The 26,659-nt window shown below is 40.9% G+C and overlaps 1 protein-coding gene across 2 annotated transcripts in view; it reads left to right on the forward strand.

The window, feature by feature from the left end:
- The first annotated feature begins 20,089 nt into the window (after window positions 1–20,089).
- tsnax (translin-associated factor X) overlaps window positions 20,090–26,659 on the forward strand; it is a 40,555-nt gene continuing 33,985 nt past the window's right edge. Inside the window, exons 1-4 of one of the 2 annotated variants that reach the window (XM_053501670.1) lie at window positions 20,090–20,534; window positions 20,626–20,718; window positions 21,022–21,136; window positions 22,595–22,725. In XM_053501670.1, coding sequence (XP_053357645.1) covers window positions 20,519–20,534; window positions 20,626–20,718; window positions 21,022–21,136; window positions 22,595–22,725 — 355 coding nt within the window. In that variant the 5' untranslated portion in view covers window positions 20,090–20,518. The remainder of the gene's footprint in view (window positions 20,535–20,625; window positions 20,719–21,021; window positions 21,137–22,594; window positions 22,726–26,659) is intronic. The other variant, XM_053501671.1, reaches the window with a different exon arrangement.

The raw sequence follows: 26,659 nt of genomic DNA on the forward strand, positions 1-26,659 counted from the left end.
TATACAACCCAGGATTAATAGGAATAATTTAATTCAATTCAATTCAATTTTATTTGTATAGCGCTTTTAGCAATTTTCATTGCCGCAAAGCAGCTTTACACAGTCAAAAGAATTATTTAAGTTTGTATGAAATGTGAATTTGTATGAATCAAAATGGTCAGTTTGTCCCTGGTGAGCAAGCCGAGGGCGACAGTGGCAAGGAAAAACTCCCTAAGATGGTAATAGGAAGAAACCTTGAGAGGAACCAGACTCAACAGGGAACCCATCCTCATTTGGGTAAAACAGAAAGCAGTAAATGATCTGCATTTCTACAGTGTGTAGGGTGGGAGGCAGTTCAGCTATAATAGCTGATGTTAATTGATGTTAATATGGAGTCCAGGTAGTTATTGAAGACCCAGGTAGACTTAAAAAAAAAAGGTAGACTTAAAAAGTTCCAGTCCTGAACTATCGAACTGTCAAGTCCCCAGAGAAACAGTTGCCAACACCAGGCAAGGCCAGAACCATATTCTAGGTAGAGAGAATCATTTTCAGACACCAGACGCATCCCAGAGAGACACACGGGGCATCCATGTGACGAGATCTTCAGCCAGAAGCGGGGCACCAGGATGGGTCAGACAGGTCCGGAGGGCAGAGGGAGTCTGGATCACTGGCAGCTCAGGAACGACATGTGTAGCTTGACGGAGAGAGGGAAGGAGAGAAAGGGGGAGACAGGAGGAGAGAGGAAAGAGAAAGAGGGGGGGAAAGAGAAGAAGAGGAGAGATGGCAGTTAGGTATGGTCACAGTCACACAATGTATAATGTGAATGTATATTAACTGTAGAGTGCAAGCAGAGACTCCAGCAGGACTATCTATGACAGCATAACTAAAAGGGAGAGCCAGAAGGAAACACAAACATGAGGGCTTCCTGACATGTAAAGCAAACAATCACCTCACCGTCAGCAAACCTGAGTGATCAATGAGAGTGAGGAAGACAGCATCCAAACATACCAGTTCACCATAATACTCTACGTCCATGAGTCCCCCAGATCTGCTCCTTTACCTATAGCAAATCTATTTATAAAAATGCTTGGCTAAATAAATAGGTTTTTAGCCTGGACTTAAACACTAAGACTGTGTCTGAGTCCCGAATACTATTTAAAAGACTATTCCATAATTTTGAAAAATAATATTTCCAAAAATAAGAGGCCCTTACTGCATAAATATTATTTAGTACAACAACATTCCTCCGCGCTCGGGAACACGTTTTGGTGCGGTTGAGCGCTGATTAGATTGTAGGAAATGTAGAAAAATATAATGTAGGAAATTAAAAAGAAGAATTTTTATTTAGACTATTAAAAAAATTAATCTGCGTCTATTTTTAGGCGTGCCAGCTGCCACTTTTTAGTTAGAAGTTTTCAATACAAAACATAATGCCCACATGCCCTTGTTAATATTTTAACTATTAATTTTACTTTTTTAGCTATTACTATTTCGTTTACTTCCAAATAACATTAAAACAAGAATCAAGCGTTTAATATATATTGTTGACTACATTTGGGCCATGTAACGGGCGGCACCATGAAGCACGGACTCGAGGCGAGGTCTTACGGAAGAAAAAAATGGGAAGAAAAGGGTTAAAGGAGTAGGGATGGAAAGGAAGAAATGTGCACATGCAGGTTTGGTTGGCATGTGGGCACTGCCTAGTGAGCAGTGGGCAGCGGACAGAGTGGCAGCGTGGGCCCGTGAGGACAGCAGCTCCAGCAGCTCCTGCCTCTGTCCGCTCACGCTGACTCTGCTCTCCGCGGATGGCCACACCGGCCCCTCCCATCTCTCGCTACATTTTAAGTCGCTGGGGCGCGTTCCATTTGCCCCGCTTGCATGCCGCACTTCCGGGTTGTTGCACACGCGTCGCATTTGCACCGTGTAGTAAAATCCACTGATAAAAATCCAACAAACCCCGAGTATTTATAGCGCGGGGTGCAAGCGCGGGATCATTAGCAAGGATAGCTCACCAGCAGTGTCTAGTTCTAACTAAGGCCCACTTCTTCGAGGAGCGATATTGATTTGGGCGCACGCCGTGACAGGCTAAAAAACCCATTGTCCTCAAAAATGTAACAGATGAGGACTCTGATTAATGTGCAAAAACTATAATAAAACTATATAAGAGTACATAGTCTTTATAAGACTTTTATTTAAGCGCACTCACAATAACGCAAAAAAACGTTATGATTTTGTAAATAAGTTATCAATAATAAGCAAATAAGCTGCGCTGTTCTGTATTGTTTTTGGTGAACTTGAGCGCGTCAGAAAATGATGGCAAACGTTTTTTAAAATGGTCAGAGTCAGTCTGCCTGCTGTTTTTCCCGACGCATTCACAATCATTAGTTAACTTCTGCCGGTGCGCTCTGGAAAACTTTTTGCGTACGGCTGAGCGCTGATTTAGACTACGTAGTAAATTGAAGAGGAGGACACATGACATGAAGGAATTAGGCACGGCTGGTGAGCCGTTTTTTAATCACTGGAATGGAAGAAATAGTCCTTATCGTAACATGTCTTGTATTGTTTTTAATCGCTCGATACACAACCCATCATTTTTTAATGATGAGAAGTTTCTGTTTTCGTTTTTTTTTCATTGAGTTTAATCATGCAGCACTTTTAGTATTCATAGCAAAAGCAACCCAACAGTGTGATTAAAGTACCCGAAATAAACAGAATTTTGACCCAGCATAAACAACCAAACAATGTGTTTACAGAAACCCAGCATTTTTTTTTGTGTACTACTATAGTACTAACGAATGAAGTGCAGTCAAAGCCCAGGGATTCTGCGTGCTGTCGCGTTGTATTCAGAGAGTAGTACATATATTTGTGTTTTGTTTTTTTTCATTTCATGTCTGTTGTTTTATGGATAAATCTGCTCATATCTGCACACACGTTTATCAGCCTTTTGAACAAAAAGCCGCACGTGCAACTTCACTTTCACTTTGCACAAGATTGTATATTTAAAGCACATAAAAACAATAAAACAATTGTTTTAGGCTAACATATCATACATCATTGTAGTCTTTTTGCACACACGCGCGGGTGCGCTACAATAACAATAAGAATAATAACAATAATAAATTCGGAGAACTACTACTAAAAATAATTATAAGACTGATGAGCGCAGTCGAAGAAGTATCATCATTGAAGGAGAAAAGAAAATGAAGAATAAATACATATTAGTATTTACAGTTTGAGCTCGACACGTTTATGAGCTCCGTCGCTTGCTGTCAATAGGTGCCTAAGAGAGAGAACACATTTTCGGCTTCAGTAGACACACAATACTTCAGACTGAAACACGACTGCCCCCTACAGGTAATAAAGGGCATTTTCACAGCTTGCCGCGGCAAGTCACGGGATCCCTTTTTTCGAAACGTGCGTTTTTAATGGCAACATCTGTATCCTGAAAAATAGCTAAATTCACCAAGCAATGACAGCGCAGGTGCAAGGGAGGAGAATGGATTTGATATAAAAAGTAGAAGATCGTCTGCATAAAGGGAAACTTTATGTTTTTCTCCCTTCCTCCAAATCCCAGATATATCCCTGCAACTACGGAATGCAATGCTAGTGGCTCAATGGCAAGGTTAAAGAGTAATGGGCTAAGAGGACACCCCTGACAAGTTCCCCGCTGAAGGCTGAATTGTTGAGAATGCTGGGCATTTGTCAGAACTGAGGTAATAGAGCTTGAATATAATAATTTAACTCAAGTGATAAAACTTCAACCAAAATAAAATTTTTCTAAAGCCCTAAATAAATACTCCCATTCCGCACAATCAAAAGCCTTTTCAGCTCCAAAGAAAGGACACACTCAGGGATCCCCTCTGATTGTGTGTACAGTACAGGACATCCATAAGGCGTTGAATGTTAAAGTAAGAAAAATGATTTTTAACAAAACCGGTCTGGTCCTCAGATATAATTAAGGGTAGAACATTCTCTAATCTACGAGCCAAGACTTTAGCAAGGATTTTAACATCCACATTAAGAAGATGGATGGGTCCCTATCCCTCTTTGCTATGAGCTGCTGATCAATTTCTTTAATTTGGTTGGTCAAATCTTTTCGTTTTTTATATGCCTTCCATTTTATATTTGCAGTGTATGAAATTCACTGTCCCCTGAGGTAGGCTTTCAGAGCATCCCAAACAATTAAACGTGACACTTCAGGTGTTTCATTTGTGTTTAGGAAAAAAAAATCTGGTCTTCCAGAAATTTAGTGAAATTATTCTCTATCAGTAATGATGAATTAGAGCGCCAATGTTTTTTAATTTGAGGAAAATCAGGGAGCTTAATGGACATAACAACTGGAGCATAATCCGATATCGCAATGCTCTGATAAGCACAGGAATTAAACATTGGGATCAGTTGATTATCTATAAAGAAATAATCAATTCTGGAGAAAGTATGATAAACATGTGAGAAAAAGGAGCATTCTCTCTTTTTTGGATTTAGGAAGCGCCATATGTCAGACATACCAAAGCTGCAAAAATAGGACAGAAGTAGCGTGGAGGTATAGGATTAGAAGATGACCTGTCAAGTGCTCGATCTAGTCTCCCCCTAATATGAGAAAGTATGAGCTCAGATCTGGTAGAGCAGAAAAGAAACGTTCAAAAAAGGAAACATCATCATAATTAGGGACATATACTGTAACTTAGCCAACACTACATAAGTATTAAATAATTTTCCTGAAACAATGATACAGTATAACGACCATGTATATCTGTAATAACATTATGAGGCTCCAAAGAGATGTTTGGATAAATGAGAATTAAGACGCCCCTAGATTTGGCCTGAAAGGTAGAGTGGTAGCGCTGCCCTCCCCAACACGACATAAAGCGAAAATGATCAGAACTAAAATGCGATTGCAGTGTTGAGTTGTTTAGGGTGTGAGAGCACCTTCCTTCTCTTGACCGGATGGTTTAAACCCTTAACATTCCACCTCACAAAGTTTAAAGAACTATCCATTCTCCTTGAGAGTAGATGCAGGTGAATAAACATAAATAATACTGAAATGCCTAGTGTCAGCCTTAAAATAAAAGTGTAAAACACAGAGCAACATATTAAAGATACACCGTGTACACCGAACTAACATACAGTAATACTGGCTTTGGAGATCCCCCACTTGAAGAGAATGACCTCTAGGTGAGAAGGCCAGAGTCCACGGTGGTATAACTTAGTCATAACTTCTCTATACTCGGCTTGCTGGCTTAAAAAATTCGGCAGCGTAGTCTTCCACGATACAAATCTGCTGACCGTGATATTCCAGCTTCCCTCTCCGCTGTGCCTCCAGAATCAGAAGATCCTTAACCTGGTACCGTGGTGTGCACAGAGATTGACAGGTCGAGGTCTCTGTCCTCAAGCGGGTTTGGATGCAGGTATATGGTGGGTTCTATCAATCTCAGACGGGGATGGCAGCATTTTACTCCCAAACACCTTGCACAGAAATTTTGAGAACAACTCAGTGGGAAGTCCACCTTCAGTACCTTCTGGAAGACCTAGGACATGCAGGTTTTGTCTCCTGCCCTGGCCTTCTAGGTCCACGACTTTGGCCATTAACTTAGAGTTGTTCTCCCAAAGTCCGGAGCAGCTCACACGCTGGCTCAGGTCATCCGTTCTAATGAAGGTAAGCGCTGTCCATGGTCCTTTACTTGAGCTTGAATTTTGTCTAGCATACTTTTCAGTAAACTAAATGAGGATTTAAATTCAGCCGCTAACGCTTCACGTTGTTTGTCTAACAGCGCAGAAATAGCCTCGACTGTTATAGGGGGTCGCAGTGTCGTCCTTTTTCCCGGTTTTAACACTCCTGGTAGCTATTATAAATAAAAAATAGATAACTGTGGGGTAGAGTACAAAGTTATTGTATCCTAAAAATGTAATTTAACATTTAGAGACGGATAAGGGAGTGAAGAAATTCGAAATTGTCGGCGCACCTAACTAACACGTCTACTCCATGTGGCTGCTAACCGGAAGTCCCCAGAATTAATTATTTTCAACAAGGATTTTGTTATTTCCGGCACTATCTGTTTGAGAAAATGTGTCGGTATAGGATCTATTATACAGGTTGATGAATTACCAGAAGAGATAAGTGAAATTAGTTTATTCTCTTCAAGGAGAGTAAAGTATTATAGGTTTCGATCTGACATGGCTAGATTAACATCTGCATCAATTACATTGTCCGGTTTCAAAGCCTTAATTTTATGCCTAATATTTACAATTTTATTATTTTAAAAGTTTATGAAGTACTCACTATTGCACGATGATGTTGTGGAGATTTCTGCAGTGGTCTTATTTCTGGATAATTTGGCTATAGTATTAAATAAAAATCCAGGATTTCTTTTGTTATTTTTTATGAGAGTGGAGAAATATGTTAAACTAGTTACACTAAGAACTCTTCTATAGTTCAGGATGCTCTCCTTCCATGTTATTTAAAATACTAACAATTTAGTTTGACGCCATTTACATTCTAATTTCCGAGCGGTCTGTTTTAATGTGTGTGATTGTTATACGAGCAAGTGAGTTTTTTACACTGAGGTCAATAAGTATTTGATCATCCTGTGATTTTGCAAGTTCTCTTACTTAAAAATCATGGAGGGGTCTACAATTTTTAGCATAGATGCATTTCCACTGTGAGAGACACAATCTAAACAGAGAAAAATCCGGAAATCACATTGTAAGATTTTTCAACAATTTATTTGTGAATTACTATGTCAAATAAGTATTTGGTCTTAACTCCATTCGCCGTGTTTGGAGGAAGAAGTATGATGAGTATCATCCAAATAATACCATACCTACAGTAAGGCATGGGGCTGGAAGCATCATGCTCTGAGTTTTTTTTCTGCACAGGGGACAGGACGACTGCACTGTATTAAGTAGAGGATGTATTGTGACATATTGGGCAAAAACCTCCTTCCCTCAGTCAGAGCATTAAAGATGGGTCATGGCTGGGTCTTCCAGCCTGCCAATGACCCAAAGCACACAGCCAGAAAAACCAAGGAGAAGCTCCATAAGAAGGATGTGGACTATTTAAAAGCAAAATAACAGGTCTTTGAGGGTCAGAAATCTGGGCCTGGTTTCTCGAAAGCTTCTTATCGCTAAGTAGTTCTTAAGTTGTACTTTAATCTCTCTCTTAACGTTATGACGCTTTACCCGAAACGTTCTTACGCTAAGTATCTCTTAGGTAAGTCACACGTTCTAAAGGTTGGTCTGGACCAACCGTAACTCATTCTTAGCGTAGTTTCAGCTCAAGACGCTAGTCGCCACCACTGAGCAGCAGTCTTTATAAATTAGCAGTGTATGGAAGCACATTATGGCATGTTATCAAAGTCATATAAATGATTGAATTGTATTGTAGGCCTGTTTAAGAATTTTATTTTATTTGATATCAGAACTAATAGAGTGACTTTTAATTAGCCTATTTCATAATGTGACTAATGCATTAAAATTGGCAATCACTTTTTATATTAAACAGGTGCAAACAATTTGGCAGCGATACAGAGTGTTGTTGTGCTAAACTGAAGACGGCGCCGTCTGTGGAGCCATGTGGGTTATGTACATTTTTCCTTTAGACAAAACTTCAGCCCTTTTCATATTTCCCCTAAGGTCGCTATTTTTATTTTTTAAAGGTTTTTAACAGATCATGAAGCTTCTTGACCTGCTTAGACCTGCACTTGCCAGGCCAATGCATCGGACTTACGCTTCACATCCCGATGTCCAGCTGATTGCTGCTTTTTGTTTCAAATATGTTTTATTAATCATTAGCCACTATCCATAACTGGATGGACTTTTCTTTTGACACGTTTTATTTTATGAAATTTAATTTTGTTTAATGAGAAAATTAATTTGGGAGTTTCAAACCCCTCATCCATTCATTTTTCTGAGTGATTGTAATGTGTTATACACCTATCTCACCTATGGGGTTTCGCGCAGTGGCCGTAAGTAGGATTTATCATGATTCACCGCGGGTTTTTGCACTGTGATTACGTTTCCATCTTTCCGCGTGAAAAATTAAACGTTAAAATTTTTTTGGTGGTCCTCGTGGAAGCTTGCAGACCATGCAGAACTTCGCGGAACATTAGCAGAACGTCGGCGGGCAATCACGGCAGCTCACGGTGTCTGAGATCGCATTTCACCATGAGCCAAAGCGCATAGAGTGGGCTCGAATGTCCGCCCGATGTTCCGCAAAGAGCCGCAAGGTCCGCAAGCTAACGCATGTTAAACATGTTTAATTTTTTTGCGTGGTAAAATGGAAACGTAATACCGGCACCAAAACTCGCGCTGAATCATGATGAACTGTACTTACGGCCCCTGTGTGAAACCGCGTAGGTGAGATAGGGGTATTAAACCTTTACTCTGCCATCTCATCGTGCCCAACCACTGACATGCTTCACATAGTTTCTGAAGCTGGTGAAGAATGTTGTCAGCTGTTTGTCAATTAACTATAATTGTATACTCGGTTAGTTTCACTGTCACTACAGGTTACATAAAAATATTAGCGACAGTTTGGTGATTTTATATATTTATTTTATATATTTGTCTATTATGGCATGCTATTTAGAAGTTAACCCATGTCAAAATAAACGTTATTAAAAAAATTTAGCGCCATGTTTAATTTGCATAGAAAGTGCCGTCTTTCTTAACGTTGTCATGAAAAAGAAGTCAAAAAATCAATTACTGAGCAATCGATGTCAGCTAATTCAATACCTTCACTGTAGACAGCGCCTTGTAACGTCGGACGTAAGAGGCAGGCGACTTAAGAAGACTTCTAAGGGACAGTTTGAGAAATACACTTAGAAAAGTTATCACTTTACGTAAGATATATCTTAAGAGTCTTCTTAGCTCGCGAATAGTGTGCGTTATCGAGAATCTGGGCCCTGGTTGATAAGCAAGTGATCAAATACTTATTTGACACAGTAATTCACAAATAAATTGTAAAAAAATCATACAATGTGATTGCCGGATTTTTCTTTTTAGATTCTGTGGCTCACAGTAGAAATGCACTTATGCTGAAAATTGTAGACCCCTCCATGATTTCTAAGTAAGAGAACTTGCAAAATCACAGGGGGATCAAATACTTGTTGACCTCACTGTATCTCTAATCATTTTTTTTAACTGGAGCTACGTTATCTAAGATATAACGAAATGTCGACTCTAAATATTCAGTCGCCTGATCAAGTTCTGTGGGGTCAGACAGCGATCCAATTAAAGTTGGTAACTCTGGGAGATTACTGATAAAGCTCTGTGTGGTAGTTGATGTAAATGTGCGTTTAATACGGTAGCGCGGCACTGTGCATACATTATTACTATGACACACTTTAATTGAGACAAGATAGTGATCTGAGATAACTACAGACAGTGGAATTGTGAATAATTGTTTTATACTTAATCCAAAGAATATCATTAAATCTAAAGTGTGACCTGCTTTATGAGTGGGTCCTACTACACACTGATTTACTCCTAGTGAGTCCAGCATGGACATAAATGCTGTTCTCAGGGGGTCTTCTGGATTCTTAAAATGAATATTAAAATCTCCAGCAATTAATGCTTTGTCTACAGAAATGACTAGGTTTGAGAGGAAATCTGCAAATTCATAAATAAATTCAGAGTACGGCCCTGGGGGACTGTAAATGATAATTAGTGGGATCGACTGAGCAGACTTAGCTACACTTTTTATATTACTATAGAGAACTTTAAATGCATTAAATATGTGACTGTGGTTTTGTACGATAGTCAGATTATCATGGTAAATACTATAACTGCAACATCTTCTCCTCTACCAGCCGAGGTAGCCGAGGCTGGTGTATGTAGCTGTTTTCAGGAGGACTAGCTTCATTTAAAGCTACACACTCATCCTGTTCAATCCAGGTTTCTGTTAAACAGAGCATAACAAACAACTAATACGTGATAATTTCATTAACAATTACTGCTTTAGATGCGAGAGATCTAATATTTAACAGTCCTAGCTTCAGATCAAAGTTGCCGGCTGCGCATTCAGTGTGCTCGTGTTTGTGGTCTCTTGTTGTTGTTGGTCTTTCGACTGCTCCTGGCAAGGGGTTGCCACAGCACAATACCCAGTCCGCACTACAACTTGGCACAGGTTTTACGCCGGATGCCCTTTCTGACGCAACCCTCTCATTTTATCCAGGATTGGGACCGGCACTGCATCCAGTGGCTGGGGTTTGGGCACTGGCTGGGAATCGAACCCGTGCCTTCCGCATGGCAGGCGAAACACCTACTACTGAGCCACAGCTACAGTGCCCAGAGTGCTTAGAGTTTGTGGTATCTATGTTAATTAAATTAATAAAACAGACTTTGAGTCTTTCTAAATTTGTGTTTAACTCGGGGAACAGACAGAGTCTCAATATAGTGAACCCTGAGTGACGACTCTATGCAGCTAGCAGACAGTTTGTTTAGCCTGTCTGCCTGCTCCCTGGCCTGGGCTCTGGATTGTCACTGATTAACTCCCCACTCGATGTCGCCACGCCATGGGACCAGAGCATACTACTTCATCGGACATCTCCTTCGCTAGTTTAAACACCTCTGTAAAGTTTCTTTTACTAACCTCTGACTGACAATGGTGTATATCATTAGCTCCAGCATGTACGACTATAATAAAGACAGGGATATTTCACTTTACAGTGGAACCTTGGATAATAAACACAATTCGTTCCGGAAGCAGGCTCGTATTCCAAAACATTCGTAAACCAAATAAATTTTTTCCATAAGAAATAATAGACAACTCAAATTATTCGTTCCACAGCCCAAAAAAATAAATACTTAAACGTAATTAACACAAAATATAAAGTAAAAATAAAACAAATTAACCTGCACTTTACCTTTAAAAAAAGTAAAAATAAATTCAGACAGATAGGTGTTTCTGTTTGTGCCCACAGGCGCTGTGTATGTGTGTAAGAATCTAAAGTAAGCTCCCCTCTCCCCCTTCTCGTCTTACACAGTTACCCTTCCTCCACTCTTTTCACACATGCGCGCACACAATGGAAACACTTTTATCTGAAAAATAAACAAGAAATCTCTCTAATGACACTCGATTGAGCGACACACTAAAGAATACACTGCTGTAAAGTAAAAATAAAACATATTAATCTGCACTTTACCTTTAAAAAGAATTGCGACAGAGCAGTGTTTTTGTTTAGAGCAGAGAGAAAGAGTTGGGGGTCAAAGAGCAGGCTGAGCCTTGAGCAGAGAGAGAAAATTAATTTTTTAACCTCTCTAATGAGACTTGCTTTTGCTTTACACACGCACTGTACACACACATACAGACACAAAGTAAAATATGTTTTATGCACACACACGTGGTCACAGTGTTATAGTAAACAATTCACACGTGCACGGATGTTGATTATACCAGTGAGAGACCAAGACCCAGCAGGGAAGACGATTACCCACAATTCCGCAGCGCAAGAGAGAAAGAAACCATTGGCTTAGTAGTGATCACGTGAAGCTCGGTATCAAAACAAGAAGCGCATGCGCGATACATAATACTTGAATACATAATACATGAAACCAAGACTTGTTCGTTTTTTTTTCAAGTTTAAATTTATTTAAAAATCTTTTAATAAATCGCAAACCGTGTTACTCACAATCTCAGGTTTCACTGTATGTGTAATGAGCCAAGAATATGCAAGTTTGACTTTTTGAATTAAATTAGGAAAAAAACTTTTCCATGGTATTTTTTTAAATGCAGTGTATAGATCTTTTGCACCTGATATTATGACACCTGTCTGCCAATGTTACGGCCACTCCAGGGTGACAAAAGGTGCATTACTTTCCAGATGCCAGGGACAAAACACAAATTCAAAACCAGTTAAGAAAGCACTTTCAGCAGAAAAAAACATAAGATAATGTTATGTAACCGTGTTATGTAACACTTTGTCTACTTATTAATTACTAAAGTCGAAATTGCCTCTAAACCATTTGTGCGGTGTATCACGGCAACCCTGAGCTACAAAGCTAACTAGCTCCTAACACAAGGCTGAATCCCAAATTCCTCTCCAACCTCTGGACAATGGCACTACTTGGGGTGTGGAACAATGACTGTACTCCTTACATAACTAGCTTTTCATTTTTTACGCTATGTCACGGCGTGCGGCTCCCGCTTAATTTGGGCCTGTGATGGGCGTGCGCCCAAATTAATATCGCTCCTTGCTTACTCTGAAGCTCACTAGGTAGGCGCCCTCTCCGCGGAATTAAGCATGGCTGGTGAGCTATCGCCGTTAATGATTCCAGGCTACTCCCTGCGCTATAAAACAGAGTGGGGAATGTAGCTCGAGGTCTGACTGTTGGGAAGCTGGACTTTTGCTACACGGTGGATTTTGGAAAACACAGTGGCACAGGAGCGGGGCAATGTGACGCGCCCCAAAGACTTTGAAAGCGGAATGTTGCTCTTTGATCTCTTCGAGAGGACAGCGCGTTAAAAAGCTGTGCGAGCTCCTGTGGCACCTTGGCTCCCGCTTAGAGCCCGCCTTCGCATCCCTGCCGCCGAGAGGCCGCCGAGAGGACTGCGTTAGGGCCCCCGATCCCAGCCGGGAAAGCCGACGGACGTCCAGGAGAGACTCCGGTCTGTGGCCACGCCCAGAGAGAGCTGGTAGGGGCCAGTCTTGGCTCGCGTTCAGCGGGAGAGGTCGCCGTCATCAAGAGCGTGCAGGAGCACTACCTCTGCGTGCTCCAAAGCTGCCACTCTGCCTGCCACCAGCGCTCACCAGCCTGTGCCCGCATGCCAGCGGGGCACTGCCAACCAGACCAGCATGTGCATCACAAGCCTTCCCCTTCTTTCCGTCCTCCCTCCTTTAACCCTTTCCTTCCCCATTTTTCTAAATAAATGACCCTTTTTTCCCGTAAGACCTCGCCTCGTGTCCGTGATTTAGTCCTCTCGGCAGCCATTTCCCTTTTGGCGGCGGGGATGCGAAGGCGGTCTCTAAGCGGGAGCCAAGGTGTCGTGGGAGCTCGCGCAGCTCTTTCACACGCTGTTCTCTCTCGGAGATCAAGGAGAGGCATTCCGCTTTCAAAGTCTCAGGGGCGCGTCACATTGCCTCGTGTCTGTGTTTCATGGTGTCGTCTGTGCACTTAGGGTCCAACCCGTTACACGCTATTTGGGATTCAACCCCAAAACAGTTAGTTCCTATTAAATAGAAAACTTAAAAAGACAGTGTTGGTCAGTATTAGGTCTCCTGAGAGGCCCCAGACCCCACGGGACCATGAATACAGGATAAAGCTCTATAGATTATGAGTAAGTAGGTGTTTCTCCCTTTTGAATAAATTGCAAAGTCCACCACAACATAAAGTTACTGCATGTGAAAATGTGTCATCTGCTGTGATTGACATACTAGACATGTGTCTGCAACAAGGGTAATATTGGTGGTGTCTGACTGATCTTCCAGTGGGTCTCCTAGATCAAAATGCCAGCTGATTTTTGCCCCAGTTGAGCTCTGCATTTACTAACGAAATTGGTGCCTAAATGTGAATTGATTAATTTAAAAGATAGACATGCTCATTCCTAAAGAACTAATTTCTAATGCAGATTAATACCCTATGTAATATTAACAAATTATTGCATAATATATGTAGATTATTTATAAATTATTAATACTAGTTGTAGTATTAAGTAATGTCATTCTTTATAATAATGAATGGTACATGAAATTAATGCTAGGTCTCAGCGTGGTGCAGTGACTGATGGGTAATTTTGCTTGTCCACTTCAGATTTGTTCCATTGTTTCCTTCACCATTTGCAGTTCCCTTTGACCCGAGCAGTTTTGCTCACTACAATTTGAAATCTCACTTGGTATGGCTGTATACCATACCCACTGTAGTCTTCACTGGAACTGATTTTAAATATTCAAACCAATGAGAAAGAACAAGGGGCAGGTGAATGTAATCAGGACCATGTGACAGGTGAAGTATTTCCTGGAAAAAGAAAAACAAACATGAAACTCTTACAGAACAAAATTCGACTTCCTTCTGTTTAATCCTGACAAGACAGAAGTATGGAACTAGGACCACATGCAGCTAGAAGTAAACTTTCTGATTAAACAGTAACTCTGGATGTCCTTTCTGTTTCATTATGTACAACAGTAAAAGACCTTGGTTTAAATATAGATTTTAATCTTTTATTTAAAGCTCATTTAGATAATATTACCAGGATATAATTCTTAAATCATAAAATTATTGCAGAGATAAGAAAATTTCTCACTAAACAAAAATCACTTTTACGTTAAACTATTTAATGCCTTACTGTCTGGATGTTCAACTAGTTGCATAAACAAGCTTCAGTTAGTTCAGAATGCAGCAGCGAGAGTCCTCACTAGAATCATAATACTGTATATAAGCACATCAACCCTATCTTATTCACATTGCCTTTGCTCCCAGTGAAATTTTGCATTGATTTTAAAATACTACTATTGGCCTATAAAGCACCAAACGGTCTCGCGGCACAGTACCTGAGTGAATTGCTAGTGTCTTACAATCTGCCACACCTACTTTGATCAGAGGATGCAGGCTAGTGGAGCACGGGACGTCTGAAAACCCGCAGGTAACCCGCGGATCGGGTTGGGGCAGGTAAAGAAACTTTTTTACTTTATTTACGGGGCGGGTTGGGGCAAGTCATTAAAAACAAAATTAAATAAAAAAAATCCATGTATGTGGAAGTGCTTAGGAGAGGTGGCAGTAGAGTTTCTGACTAGTTTGTTTAACAAGATCTTGGAGAGTGAGAGGATTCCAGGGGAATGAAGGAGAAGTGTAATTTTTAAAAACAAGGGTGAAGTGCAAAGCCGTGGCAATTATAGAGGTATAAAGCTAATGAACCAGACAATGAAGCTGTGGGAAAGAGTAGTGGAAGCTAGGTTAAGGGCAGAGGTGAGCATTTGTGAGCAGCAATATGGTTTTATGCCTAGAAAGAGTACATCAGATGCAGTATTTGCTTTGAGGATGCTGGAAGTACAGAGAAGGTAACTGGAAGTTGCATCGTGTCCTCGTAGATTTGGAGAAAGCGTATGACAGGATGCCAAGACAGGAGCTGTGGTATTGTATGAGAAGGTCTGGAGAGGAAGAGAGGTATGTTAGAGTGGTGCAGGACATGTATGAGAGCTGTAAGACAGTGGTGAGATGTGCTGTAGGTGTGACAGAAGGGTTCAAGGTGGAGGTGGGTCTGCATCAAGGATCGGCTCTAAGCCCCTTTTTGTTTGCTCTGGTGACGGACAGGATGACAGACAAGGTAAGACAGGAGTCTCCATGGACTATGATGTTTGCAGATGACATTGTGCTTTGTAGCGAGAGCAGAGAACAGGTGGAGGAAAATTTGGAGAGGTGGAGGTATGCTCTGGAAAGCAGAGGAATGAAGGTTAGCCGCAGTAAGACAGAATACATGTGTGTTAATGAGAGGGACCCAAGAGGATCGGTGAGGCTACAGGGAGCAGAGGTAAAGAAGGTGCAGGATTTTAAGTACTTAGGGTCAATGGTCCAGAGCAACAGAGAGTGTTCAAAGGAGGTGAAGAGGCCAGTACAGGCAGGTTGGAATGGGTGGGGAAAAGTGTCAGGTGTGTTGTGCGATAAGAGAGTATCAGCGAGAATGAAAGGAAAGGTGTACAGGACAGTGGTGAGACCAGCAATGCTCTAAAGCTTAGAGACGGTGGCGCTGAAGAAAAGACAGGAGGCAGAGTTGGAGGTAGTAGAGCTGAAGATGTTGAGGTTCTCTTTGGGAGTGACAAGGATGGATAGGATCAAGAATGAGTTCATCAGAGGGACAACCCACATTAGATGTCTTGGAGATAAAGTCAGAGAGGCCAGATTAAGGTAGTTTGGACATGTTGAGAGGAGAGATTGTGAATATATCGGTAGAAGGATGCTGAGGTTGGAACTGCCAGGAGGTCTAGAGGAAGACCAAAGAGGAGATTTATGGATGCAGTGAGAGAGGACATAAAGTTAGTTGGTGTGAGAGAAGAGGATGCAGAGGATAGGGTTAGATGGAGGCAAATGATTTGCTGTGGCGACCCCTGAAAGGGAACAGCCGAAAGACAAAGAAGCAGAAGTATGTTGCGTGCAATTCCCTATAGCCTATATTAAATATTTGGGAATATCTATTTTCATATTTTATTAAGTTCTTTGATAAGGTTACGTCACGTGACAAGTCAAGTAAAAGTGAAGATGGAAGACGAGTTGCAGAAGAAATTTACATCATTAACAGAAAAAATGACAGGCTGCTAAATCTAATGTTTTAGCATTCTCTTTTTGCACAGCGAACGTTAAAACGCTAAATTAACATTTGTATAAATCATTTGTAAAAAAAAATGTCAGTGGTTATTTAGCGTAGGCTGTAAACTGTACTGTAGGCCTGCCCTATACAAATCTAAAATAAAAAATAGTTTAGCCTACTGTAGATTACAAAGGCTGCTTTGTAAGTGTTGAAAATGTGTATCATTATCTTGTTATTAATATGACCTGATTTATCGTTTATATTCATAATCATATGTTGTTGCCAGTTTACAGGGCGATGTTTCCAAGCACTTTCAGGCTAAAATAAAGGCTGTTTTCATTTGAATTACAATGCCTAGTATGTCTATTTAATGGTTGCGGGTGTGGGGCAGGTTGTAAAAATACACTCAACAAAAATATAAACGCAACACCTTTGTTTCTGCTCCGATTTTTTATGAAATTAATTAAAGATCTAAAATTCATTCAAGATACACAATATTACCATTTCATTTTCATCGTCTGAGACCAGGCACTCAGACAGCTGCTGAAACAATTGGTTTGCATAACCAAACAATTTCTGCACAAACTGTCAGAAACCGTCTCAGGGAAGCTCAACTGCATGCTCGTCGTCCTCATCGGGGTCTTGACCTGACTCCAGCTCGTCGCCGTAACAGACTTGAGTGGGCAAATGCTCACATTCGATGGCGTCTGGCACGTTGGAGAGGTGTTCTCTTCACAGATGAATGTCGGTTTACATTGTTCAGGGCAGATGGCAGACAGCGTGTGTGGCGTCGTGTGGGTGAGCGCTTTGCTGATGTCAATGTTGTGGATCGAGTGGCCCATGGTGGTGGTGGGGTTATGGTATGGGCAGGCATCTGTTATGGACGAAGAACACAGGTACATTTTATTGATGGCATTTTGAATTCACAGAGATACCGTGATGAGATCCTGAGGCCCATTGTTGTGCCATACATCCATGAACATCACCTCATGTTTCAGCAAGATAATGCACGGCCCCATGTTGCAAGGATCTGTACACAGTTCTTGGAAGCTGAAAATGTCCCAGTTCTTGCATGGCCAGCATACTCACCGGACATGTCACCGGTTGAGCATGTTTGGGATGTGCTTGACCGGCGTATACGACAGCGTGTACCAGTTCCCACTAATATCCAACAACTTCGCACAGCCATTGAAGAGGAGTGGACCAACATTCCAGAGGCCACAATTGACAATCTAATAAACTCTATGCAAAGAAGATGTGTTGCACTGCATGAGGCAAATGGTGGTCACACCAGATACTGACTGGTTCTGAGTCCCCAGACCCCCATAAAGCAAATAACTGCACATTCCAGGGTGGCCTTTTATTGTGGGCAGTATAAGGTACACCTGTGCACTACTCATGATGTCAGATCAGCATCTTGATGTGGCACACCTGTGAGATGGGATGGATTATCTCAGCAAAGCAGAAGTGCTCACTATCACACATTTAGACTGCATTGTAAACAATGTTTGAGAGAAATGGTAATATTGTGTATCTGGAATGAATTTAGATCTTTAAGTCCATCTCATGAAAAATCGGAGCAGAACCAAAGGTGTTGCGTTTATATTTTTGTTGAGTGTAGATACAGTGGTGCGGGGCAGGCTGGGGCGGGCCAAATAATTTCATAAAAGCGGGACCTGCGGGTTGGAAAAATACCTGACCCGCGCATCACTAATACAGGCTGCTGCAAAACAGCAGGTGGCAGAAAACAGCAGGTGGCAGAGCTTTTTCTTACTAATGCCCAAAGTTATGGAATAGTCATCCAATTAATGTTTGGGACTCAGACTAAATGTTTAAGTCTAGGCTAAAGACCTGTTTATTTAGCCAACCATTTTTATAAATACATTTTCCCTAGGTAAAGGAGCAGATCTGGGGGACTCATGGACGTAGAGTATTATGGTGGTCTTTCCCTTCTATTTTCTTCTCCTCTCTCTCTCTCTCTCTCTCTCTCGGTTGAGCTACACATGCTGCTCCTGAGCTGCCAGTGATCCATATCCCCACTGCCCTCTAGACTTATTTGACTCGTCCTGGTGCCGCGCTTCTGGTTGAAGATCTTGTTGCATGGAGGCCACTGCTGTGTGGCCTGCTTTCAGAGCAAATAAGCTTTGAGAACTCGTAACTGCTGTTCCTCAACAGTTCAGGACCTACACTTTTGTACCTCAGCCTTCAATAACGAACTGGACTCCACATTATTTTATATAACACCACAATATATTGAATTTCCAGCTGTCTAACATGACTGCAAAACAAATCCTGCTACGTGTTAATTAATCAGGTTGTTTTTCCTTGCCATCATCGCTTCATCATTTGGCTTGCTCATCAGGGACAATTTAATAATTTGTTTTCGTACATATTTTCTTACATTTTATACAAATTTCCAAAAAAATTTTTTCGGTAAAGCTTCTTTGCAACAATGACCATAGGTAAAAAAAATGTATTACTTAAATTGAATAAAATAAATGTAATTTAATTAGATTTAATGAAAACAAAAACACAGGGACAAATACACGAGGATTATGACACATGCTTACAGTGCTTTTGTCTACTATGATTTGTAACAAATGCATGTGCTCCGAAGTAGACTATTCTAGTCCCAAAGTTATGGAATAGTCATCCAATTAATATGCATATTTGCATATGCATATATGCATATGCATATAGTCATCCAATTAATATGCAATATCAATTTTGCCCCGTGAGCAGGGCTGCAATTCCTGCATAACATGAGCCCCAAATCCCAGCGGTGGCTGAACCAACCCTGGGCCGATACCCTTGAAGCAGGGTGACGGGGCTGGCTTTGGGGCTTTAGATCCTGACAGCCCAGCTGGCTTGACGTCCTTTGTGTCGGGCTGATGAGCGGACACAACGTCCTCGAAGCCGGGAGGCGGAGGAAGAAGTGCGACGTCCTCGGAACTGGGCTGAGGAGCTGGTCTGACATCCTCGAAGCCTGGTGGTGGATGAAGCACCACGCCCTCGCTGTCGAGGAGAGGCAGTGGAGGAGGAAGCGCGGCATTTGCGGAGCTTGGCGGCAGCGGCGCTGATGCGTTGTCCGCGGAGTTCGGTGGCTGCAGAGCCAGAGCTGAAGCGACGTTCGCTGAGCTTGGTAGCAGCAGCGCTGATGCGATGTCCACGGAGCTTGGCTGAGGACTGGGCACAATGTCCTCGAAGCCTGGGAGCGGAGGGAGAAGCTCAATGTTCTCAAACCCAGGCTGAGGAGCTGGCACGATGTCCTCGAAGCCTGGAGGTGGAGGGAGAAGAAGCGCATCATCCTTGCTGATCAGCGGCAGCGCATATTCCTCTCTGTCGAGCAGAGGCGGAGGTGGAGGAAGTATGTTGTCCTCGCCGTTCAGCAGCGGCTCGTTGTCCTCTCCGCCGAGCAGAGGCGGAGGTGGAGGAAGCGCGTCGTCCTCGCCATTTAGCAGCGGCTCGCTGTCCTCTCCGTCGAGCGAAGGTGGAGGAAGCGCGTCGTCCTCGCCGTTCATATTACATTGAATTCTGGCTTTACCACCTAAACTTTTTTTATTTTTATTTTTTAACCATACTCGATACCCTTTTAATTTTAACTCATAATATATATATATATATATATATATATATATATATATATATATATATATATATTATTTTTTTATTTTTTAGATGTTCTTTTTATTTCAAAACGGAAAGAAATTGTATAAATGAAAGGTAATATTTTTTCATATTCAACATATACATATTAAAATTCTGAGTGATTGGCTCTCTTTACATTTTATTGTATGACTTCGTTGTTTTCTTGTTTGCGTCACTTTTTGTGACTTTTATTTTGCCGTTTTGGTTTTACCGGCCATTTTCTTCACAACGCGCTCGCGTGCTTTCCCACTCTATACGGTGCATTTTAACTGATCTCGTCGTCTTCTACGTGATGTTTTTCACGTGTGTAATAAGTATAAAATTGCCCATGGTTATGCGAACGCAAATATCATTTTTGGGTAAACGCTCGCGGTAAGAAAACCTTAAATAACAGTACACCAGTCAACATAGGGTATGTTGTTTGTAGGTTTCACGAGCTGTCAATCTTTATCAAGGAACACATGCGTTCATTTTGTTTGTTTGTTTGTATGTATGTGTTTAACCAATACACATCGCCCTTTAACAAATTAAAAGAATATATAAGAATCTTATACATAAACTCAAACTTCTCAAACCTCCAGTATTCAGTTCATGCATATGCATAACGTGTAGGACACATTAGTTTGCTCTTTAAAGTATTTGCTGTCAAGGAAAATGAATAAAAGAGAAGGTAGGTTTTAAATTTTTCTGTTACCTAAAAACGAACTTAAATGCATCTTATAATGGCTCTTATAATGAAGTGTGATTTTTCTTTCTGTCAGGCGACGCGTGTGCCCGAAAAAGGAAAACAGAATTTGCCCTGAAATCAGGGGAATATGTGAATAAATCATCTCTTGTAATTGAAGCATTTAAAGGTAGGGCTGTTGGCATGACCTAACATTTTATTAACGAGTAATGCTTGAGTAAGGATAAGTCTAACTATTATATGCTGTTAATTATTGTGAAGAGATCTATTGGATGACAATTGAAAGGCATACTGTTTAAACAAAATACTGAAACCAAATTTTAAGCCACTGGGTTCTGAGATGCTTAACAAACACAGTTCATTTCTTCATCTTTTAGAAACATAAGTAAATAAGCTGCACTTTTCTCTCTATAAAAATTTAAAATTGATTTTCATGGAAGTAAGGTTGTATTTTATGTTTGGTGATTTTTAGTATTTCAACAAGAACTTGATACCAGGCATGACAAATATGAGCGTCTGGTCAAACTGAATAGAGACATCACAATTGAGAGCAAGCGGACAATATTTCTGCTCCACAGAGTGACAAGGTAAAAGCCGGCAAGGTCAATTATGTTGAAATACATCTAATTATGTATTATGTTATTAATCATTATAATGTTTTTAAGAGAAATAAGAGATCCAGAACGTTAATTGTATATTCCAAATTGTTTCTAAACATAATATAACATGAATCTTCTTCTTTGTCTTTCGGCTGTTCCCTTTCAGGGGTCGCCACAGCGAATCATTTGCCTTCATTTAACCCTATCCTCTGCATCCTCTTCTCTCACACCAACTAACTTCATGTCCTTTCTCACTGCATCCATAAATCTTCTCCTTGGTCTTCCTCTAGACCTCCTGTCTGGCAGTTCAAACCTCAGCATCCTTCTACCGATATATTCACTATCTCGCCTCTGAGCATGACCAAACCACCTTAATCTGGCCTCTCTGACTTTATCTCCAAAACATCTAACGTGGGTTGTCCCACTGATGAACTCATGCTTGATCCTATCCATCCTTGTCACTCCCAAGGAGAACGTCAACATCTTCAGCTCTGCTTCCTTCAACTCTGCCTCCTGTCTTTTTTTCAGTGCCACTGTCTGTAAGCCGTAGAGCATCGCTGGTCTCACTACTGTCCTGTACACCTTTCCTTTTATTCTTGCTGATACTCTTTTATCGCACAACACACCTGACACTTTTCCACCCATTCCAACCTGCCTGTCCCTGCCTCTTCACCTCCTTTCCACACTCTCTGTTGCTCTGGACCGTTGACCCTAAGCCCTTAAAGTCCGGCACCTTCTTTACCTCTGCTCCCTGTATCCTCACCGTTCCTCTCATTTACACACATGTATTCCGTCTTACTGCGGCTAACCTTCATTCCTCTGCTTTCCAGAGCATACCTCCAACTCTCCAAATTTTCTTCCACCTGTTCCCTGCTCTTGCTACAAAGCACAATGTCATCTGCAAACATCATAGTCCATGGAGACTCCTGTCTAACCTCATCTGTCATCCTGTCCATCACCAGAGCAAACAAAAAGGGGCTTAGAGCCGATCCTTGATGCAGACCCACCTCCACCTTGAACTCTTCACACCTACAGCACATCTCACCACTGTCTTACAGCTCTTATACATGTCTTGCACCACTCTAACATACTTCTCTGCCACTCCAGACTTCGGCATACAACACCATAGCTCCTCTCTCGGCACCCTGTCGTACACCTTCTCTAAATCTACAAAGACACAATGCAACTCTTTATTACCTTCTCTGTACTTCTCCACCAGCATCCTCAAAGCAAATACTGCATCTGATGTACTCTTTCTAGGCATGAAACCATATTGCTGCTTACAAATGCTCACCTCTGCCCTTAACCTATCTTCCACTACTCTTTCCCACAGCTTATATATAAGCAGCAAAATATAACATGAATACATGATATAATAAAACTACGTAAAATTATAGTGGACTTAATAACAATATGTTTTTTTTTTTTTATGAAAATTAACCACAGTGTACCCAATATTGAAGAAGTTTTGAATGAGGCAGACGTCAGGCTGGATGGTGTGAGGCTGAAGATTGGTCACATAGCTGAGGAGCTTGGAGAAGATGATCTCTATCAGTTCCACAAAGCGTTCATGTCAGGTTAGTTTTTGCATCATGGAATTCACAGAAAGCACCAGACTGTTTGCAAGCCTTTTAAAAGTTTGATGGTATAAATTACAAACAATTTTAAATAGTTTTGGGCAACAAAAATTATAGATAAATGTATCTTTTATAAAGCTACATTTTGATAATTATGCTGATTAAAATACAGTTTACATTAATACATAAGGCAAGTATTTGTTTTGATAAATTCAAATTATTGGTTATCAATGCAGGTTTTATAAAAATTTTTAATCAGTTTCAGAATTTATCATTTAATTTAAGCTGGCAGATGGCATTTTTGGTTTGCTGCAAGTGGATAATTTTTCATAAATATGAGGAGGACTCAAATAGACACTGAGTATTTTATTTGAAAGTAACCTTCAACTTAGCATCTTTTCTTTTAGAGTTCAAAATGTTTTTGTTAGCAAAATTAATCAAAATTTTGTTTTCTCTGTAGCAGTTTATTGACTTCACTACAGTCTAGTTTTTTTGTACATAGCATAAAGGTTAAAATTATATATACAGTGTTATCTTCAGTTTAGATGTCAAAAGGGTTATGTGGCTCTCGATGTTTTCTTTTCTGCAGGGAATAGGTCCAAATGATGTTTAAGGTTGCCAACCCCTTGCATGAGCCTAAAACCTTGATAGGACTTTTTGATTATTTTCTAATATTTACAGTAATAGCAAATTTATTAGCATTATGAAATAACACGTATAGGATCTTTTAAATTGTAATATTTTCAGTATACCTGGTGCAAATTTGCAAACTCTTGCATGGCTTTATATATATATATATATATATATATATATATATATATATATATATAAATTATATAACTTTTTATCGGCCCTATTATTCTTCTCTCACTGTGCATCTGTCCCAGAAGATGTACTGATTGATATTTTTCTGTTATTCAATCAAGTCACAAATCATTGTCAAGGCTGAGAGACGTGGTTAAATACCTTCTATAAAACATTTGCAGGAATATAAAAAATAAAATACATAAAATAATAAGTACAGTAATAAAGACAAACCTGTAATTCTCCAATAGCATTGAAATATGGACTGACTGGTTGTGTTTACACCGGGAGGGGGAAAAAGAAAGAAAAGTAAAAACATTCAAAATTCAGTTTGCAGTTTCACAAGCCATTTGTAAGATGACAGTTTTGATTGGCTTTACTTGGATAAACAGTTTGGAGAGTGTTTTTCAATTTGATGATTGGTAAGACTTGGAGATTATTCATGGCCTCTAGCAATGCTAGCTTGACAGCGGTTTTGCTGCACAACAAGAATAAAAAAATTTTGTTCCTATTACTCATGCCAAAGGAATGAAAGAAACATATGAATCATTGGACTTCATTATGAATTAATCTCAGTAGATACTTCTCAGCACATAGTTAAAGGTGTCATATGGGCCTACATGCACTTTTTCAAGCTGTTTGGACTGAAATGTGTGTTAGGAGAGTGTGTACACAACCACTCTACAATGATAAAGAGCTGCCCAGTGATTTTCTTCATTTATTAAAATAACATGCCCCTCCTGAAATCAGGCCAATCTCAAATGCCTGTCGATGTGACGCCACACCAACAGAGGCTGCTCCTACTATAGTTGATTGACACTGGTGTTTTAGCAAAGACCCGCCTCGAGTGAGAAGAAGCTGTCGGCCATTGTTTTTCGCCGCTGGAGCAAAATGTCGCCTTAGCGAGTGTGGTGTACAGTTGTTGGGTGTAATAGCGAACACAGCAGTCGTCATTCACTACCAACATCTGAGCCCCTGAGGACGCAGTGGCTGAATTTTGTTTTTGAAGCTAACTATATTATGCTTACCTTTGTAACGTTAGATGGTTTATAACGATGTCTGTCAAAGATTAAGAAGTCATGTAAACACATCGGTAAACACATCGCGTTCGTATCTCTCTCAGTGAGCTTCTCCACTTTTGTTGTTGTTGCTCGCGGCAGCGTAACAGCATGTTAATTCATGCCCATGCAGTAATAAAAAAGACAAATCGAGTCCATTCTTTTAATTTCTGCGATTTCAGGCGATTATACAAACTTCCGGGTGGGTTCTGTACTTAAATCAAACCAAAAACTACTTAAGAAAACAGGCTCAGGCTCTATATTCCAGCGTTTTCCAGTTTGGAATGCATTATCCACAAAGCATTGCCCGCACTGCGTTGTGGGCAATGCTTTGTGGGTAATGCAGTCCAAAGCATTGCCCGCACTGGACTACACCCACGTGTGTTGTGAAGACACGCCCCACAGAACTGGGGGGCGGGCTCAGCAGAGATCATAAGCATTTAAAGGAGCATGTACTGAAACAGGTTGCTGAGAACAGAGCTAGTTTTTACCAGGTAAAAATAGTGTTTTTTTTTTTTTACACAACCATCGAGAATTTTTTATTAAAGTATATTTCAAACTTTTCTATAGGACTTTCTATAGCAGAGAGAGAAGAGAAAAGGCAAGAGTTTAGGAGTGATAGTAGGGACTTTGAATGTTGGGACCATGACAGGGAAGGGAAGAGAGTTAGTTGATATGATGCAGAGAAGGAAGGTGGATATACTGTGTGTCCAGGAGACCAGGTGGAAAGGTAGCAAGGCTAGAAGCTTAGGATCAGGGTTCAAATTGTTTTACCATGGTGTGGATAGGAAAAGAAATGGAGTAGGAGTTATTCTAAAAGAGGAGTTTGTAAGGAATGTTCTAGAGGTAAAGAGAGTATCAGATAGGGTGATGAGTCTGAAGCTGGAAATTGAAGGGATAATGTTCAATGTTGTTAGTGGTTATGCCCCACAGGTAGGATGTGAGTTAAAAGAGAAGAAGAAATTCTGGAGTGAGTTAGATGAAGTGATGCAGAGCATCCCCAGAGGTGAAAGAGCGGTGATTGGTGCAGACTTCAATCGACATATTGGGGAAGGGAACAGAGGTGATGAAAATGTGATGGGCAGGTTTGGTCTTTAGGACAGGAATGTAGAAGGACAGATGGTGGTGGACTTTGCAAAGAGGATGGAAATGGCAGTAGTAAATACTTTCTTCCAGAAGAGGCAGGAACATAGGGTGACATATAAGAGTGGAGGCAGAAGCACTCAGGTCGACTACATCTTGTGTCGACGTTGTAACCTGAAAGAGATCAGTAACTGCAAAGTGTTGGTAGGGGAGAGTGTAGCCAGACAACACAGAATGGTGGTGTGTAAAATAACCCTGGTGGTGAGGAAGGTGAAGAGGACAAAGGCAGAGCAGAGGACAAAGTGGTGGAAGCTGAGAAAGGAAGAATGTTGTGTAGTCTTCAGGGAGGAGTTGAGACAGGCTATGGGTGGTCAGGAGGGGCTTTCAGTTGACTGGACAACTACAGCCAATGTGATCAGGGAGACAGGTAGGAGGGTACTTGGTGTATCATCAGGTAAGGGGAAAGTGGACAATGAGACTTGGTGGTGGAATGAGGAAGTCCAGGAGTGTATACAGGGAAAGAGGCTAGCTAAGAAGAAGTGGGACACTGAGAGGACTGAAGAGAGTAGACAGGAGTACAAGAAGATGCAGAGTAAGGTAAAGGTAGAGGTGGCAAAGGCCAAACAAAGAGCATATGAGGACTTGTATGCTAGGCTAGACAGTAAGGAGGGAGAGGTGGATCTGTACAGGTTGGCAAGGCAGAGAGATAGAGATGGGAAGGATGTGCAGCAGGTTAGAGTGATTAAAGATAGAGATGGAAATGTACTGACAGATGCCAGGAGGGTGATGGGAAGATGGAAGGAGTACTTTAAGGAGTTGATGAATGAGGAAAACGAAAGAGAACAAAGAGTAGAAGAGGTGACTGTTGGGGAACAGGAAGTAGCAAATATTAGTAAAAGTGAGGTGAGAAGGGCGTTAAAAAGGATGAAGAGTGGAAAGGCTGTTGGTCCAGATGACATACCTGTGGAGGTATGGAAGTGCTTAGGAGA

Source organism: Clarias gariepinus, chromosome 8 (assembly GCF_024256425.1).
Source record: "Clarias gariepinus isolate MV-2021 ecotype Netherlands chromosome 8, CGAR_prim_01v2, whole genome shotgun sequence".
Classification (NCBI taxonomy): Eukaryota; Metazoa; Chordata; class Actinopteri; order Siluriformes; family Clariidae; genus Clarias; species Clarias gariepinus.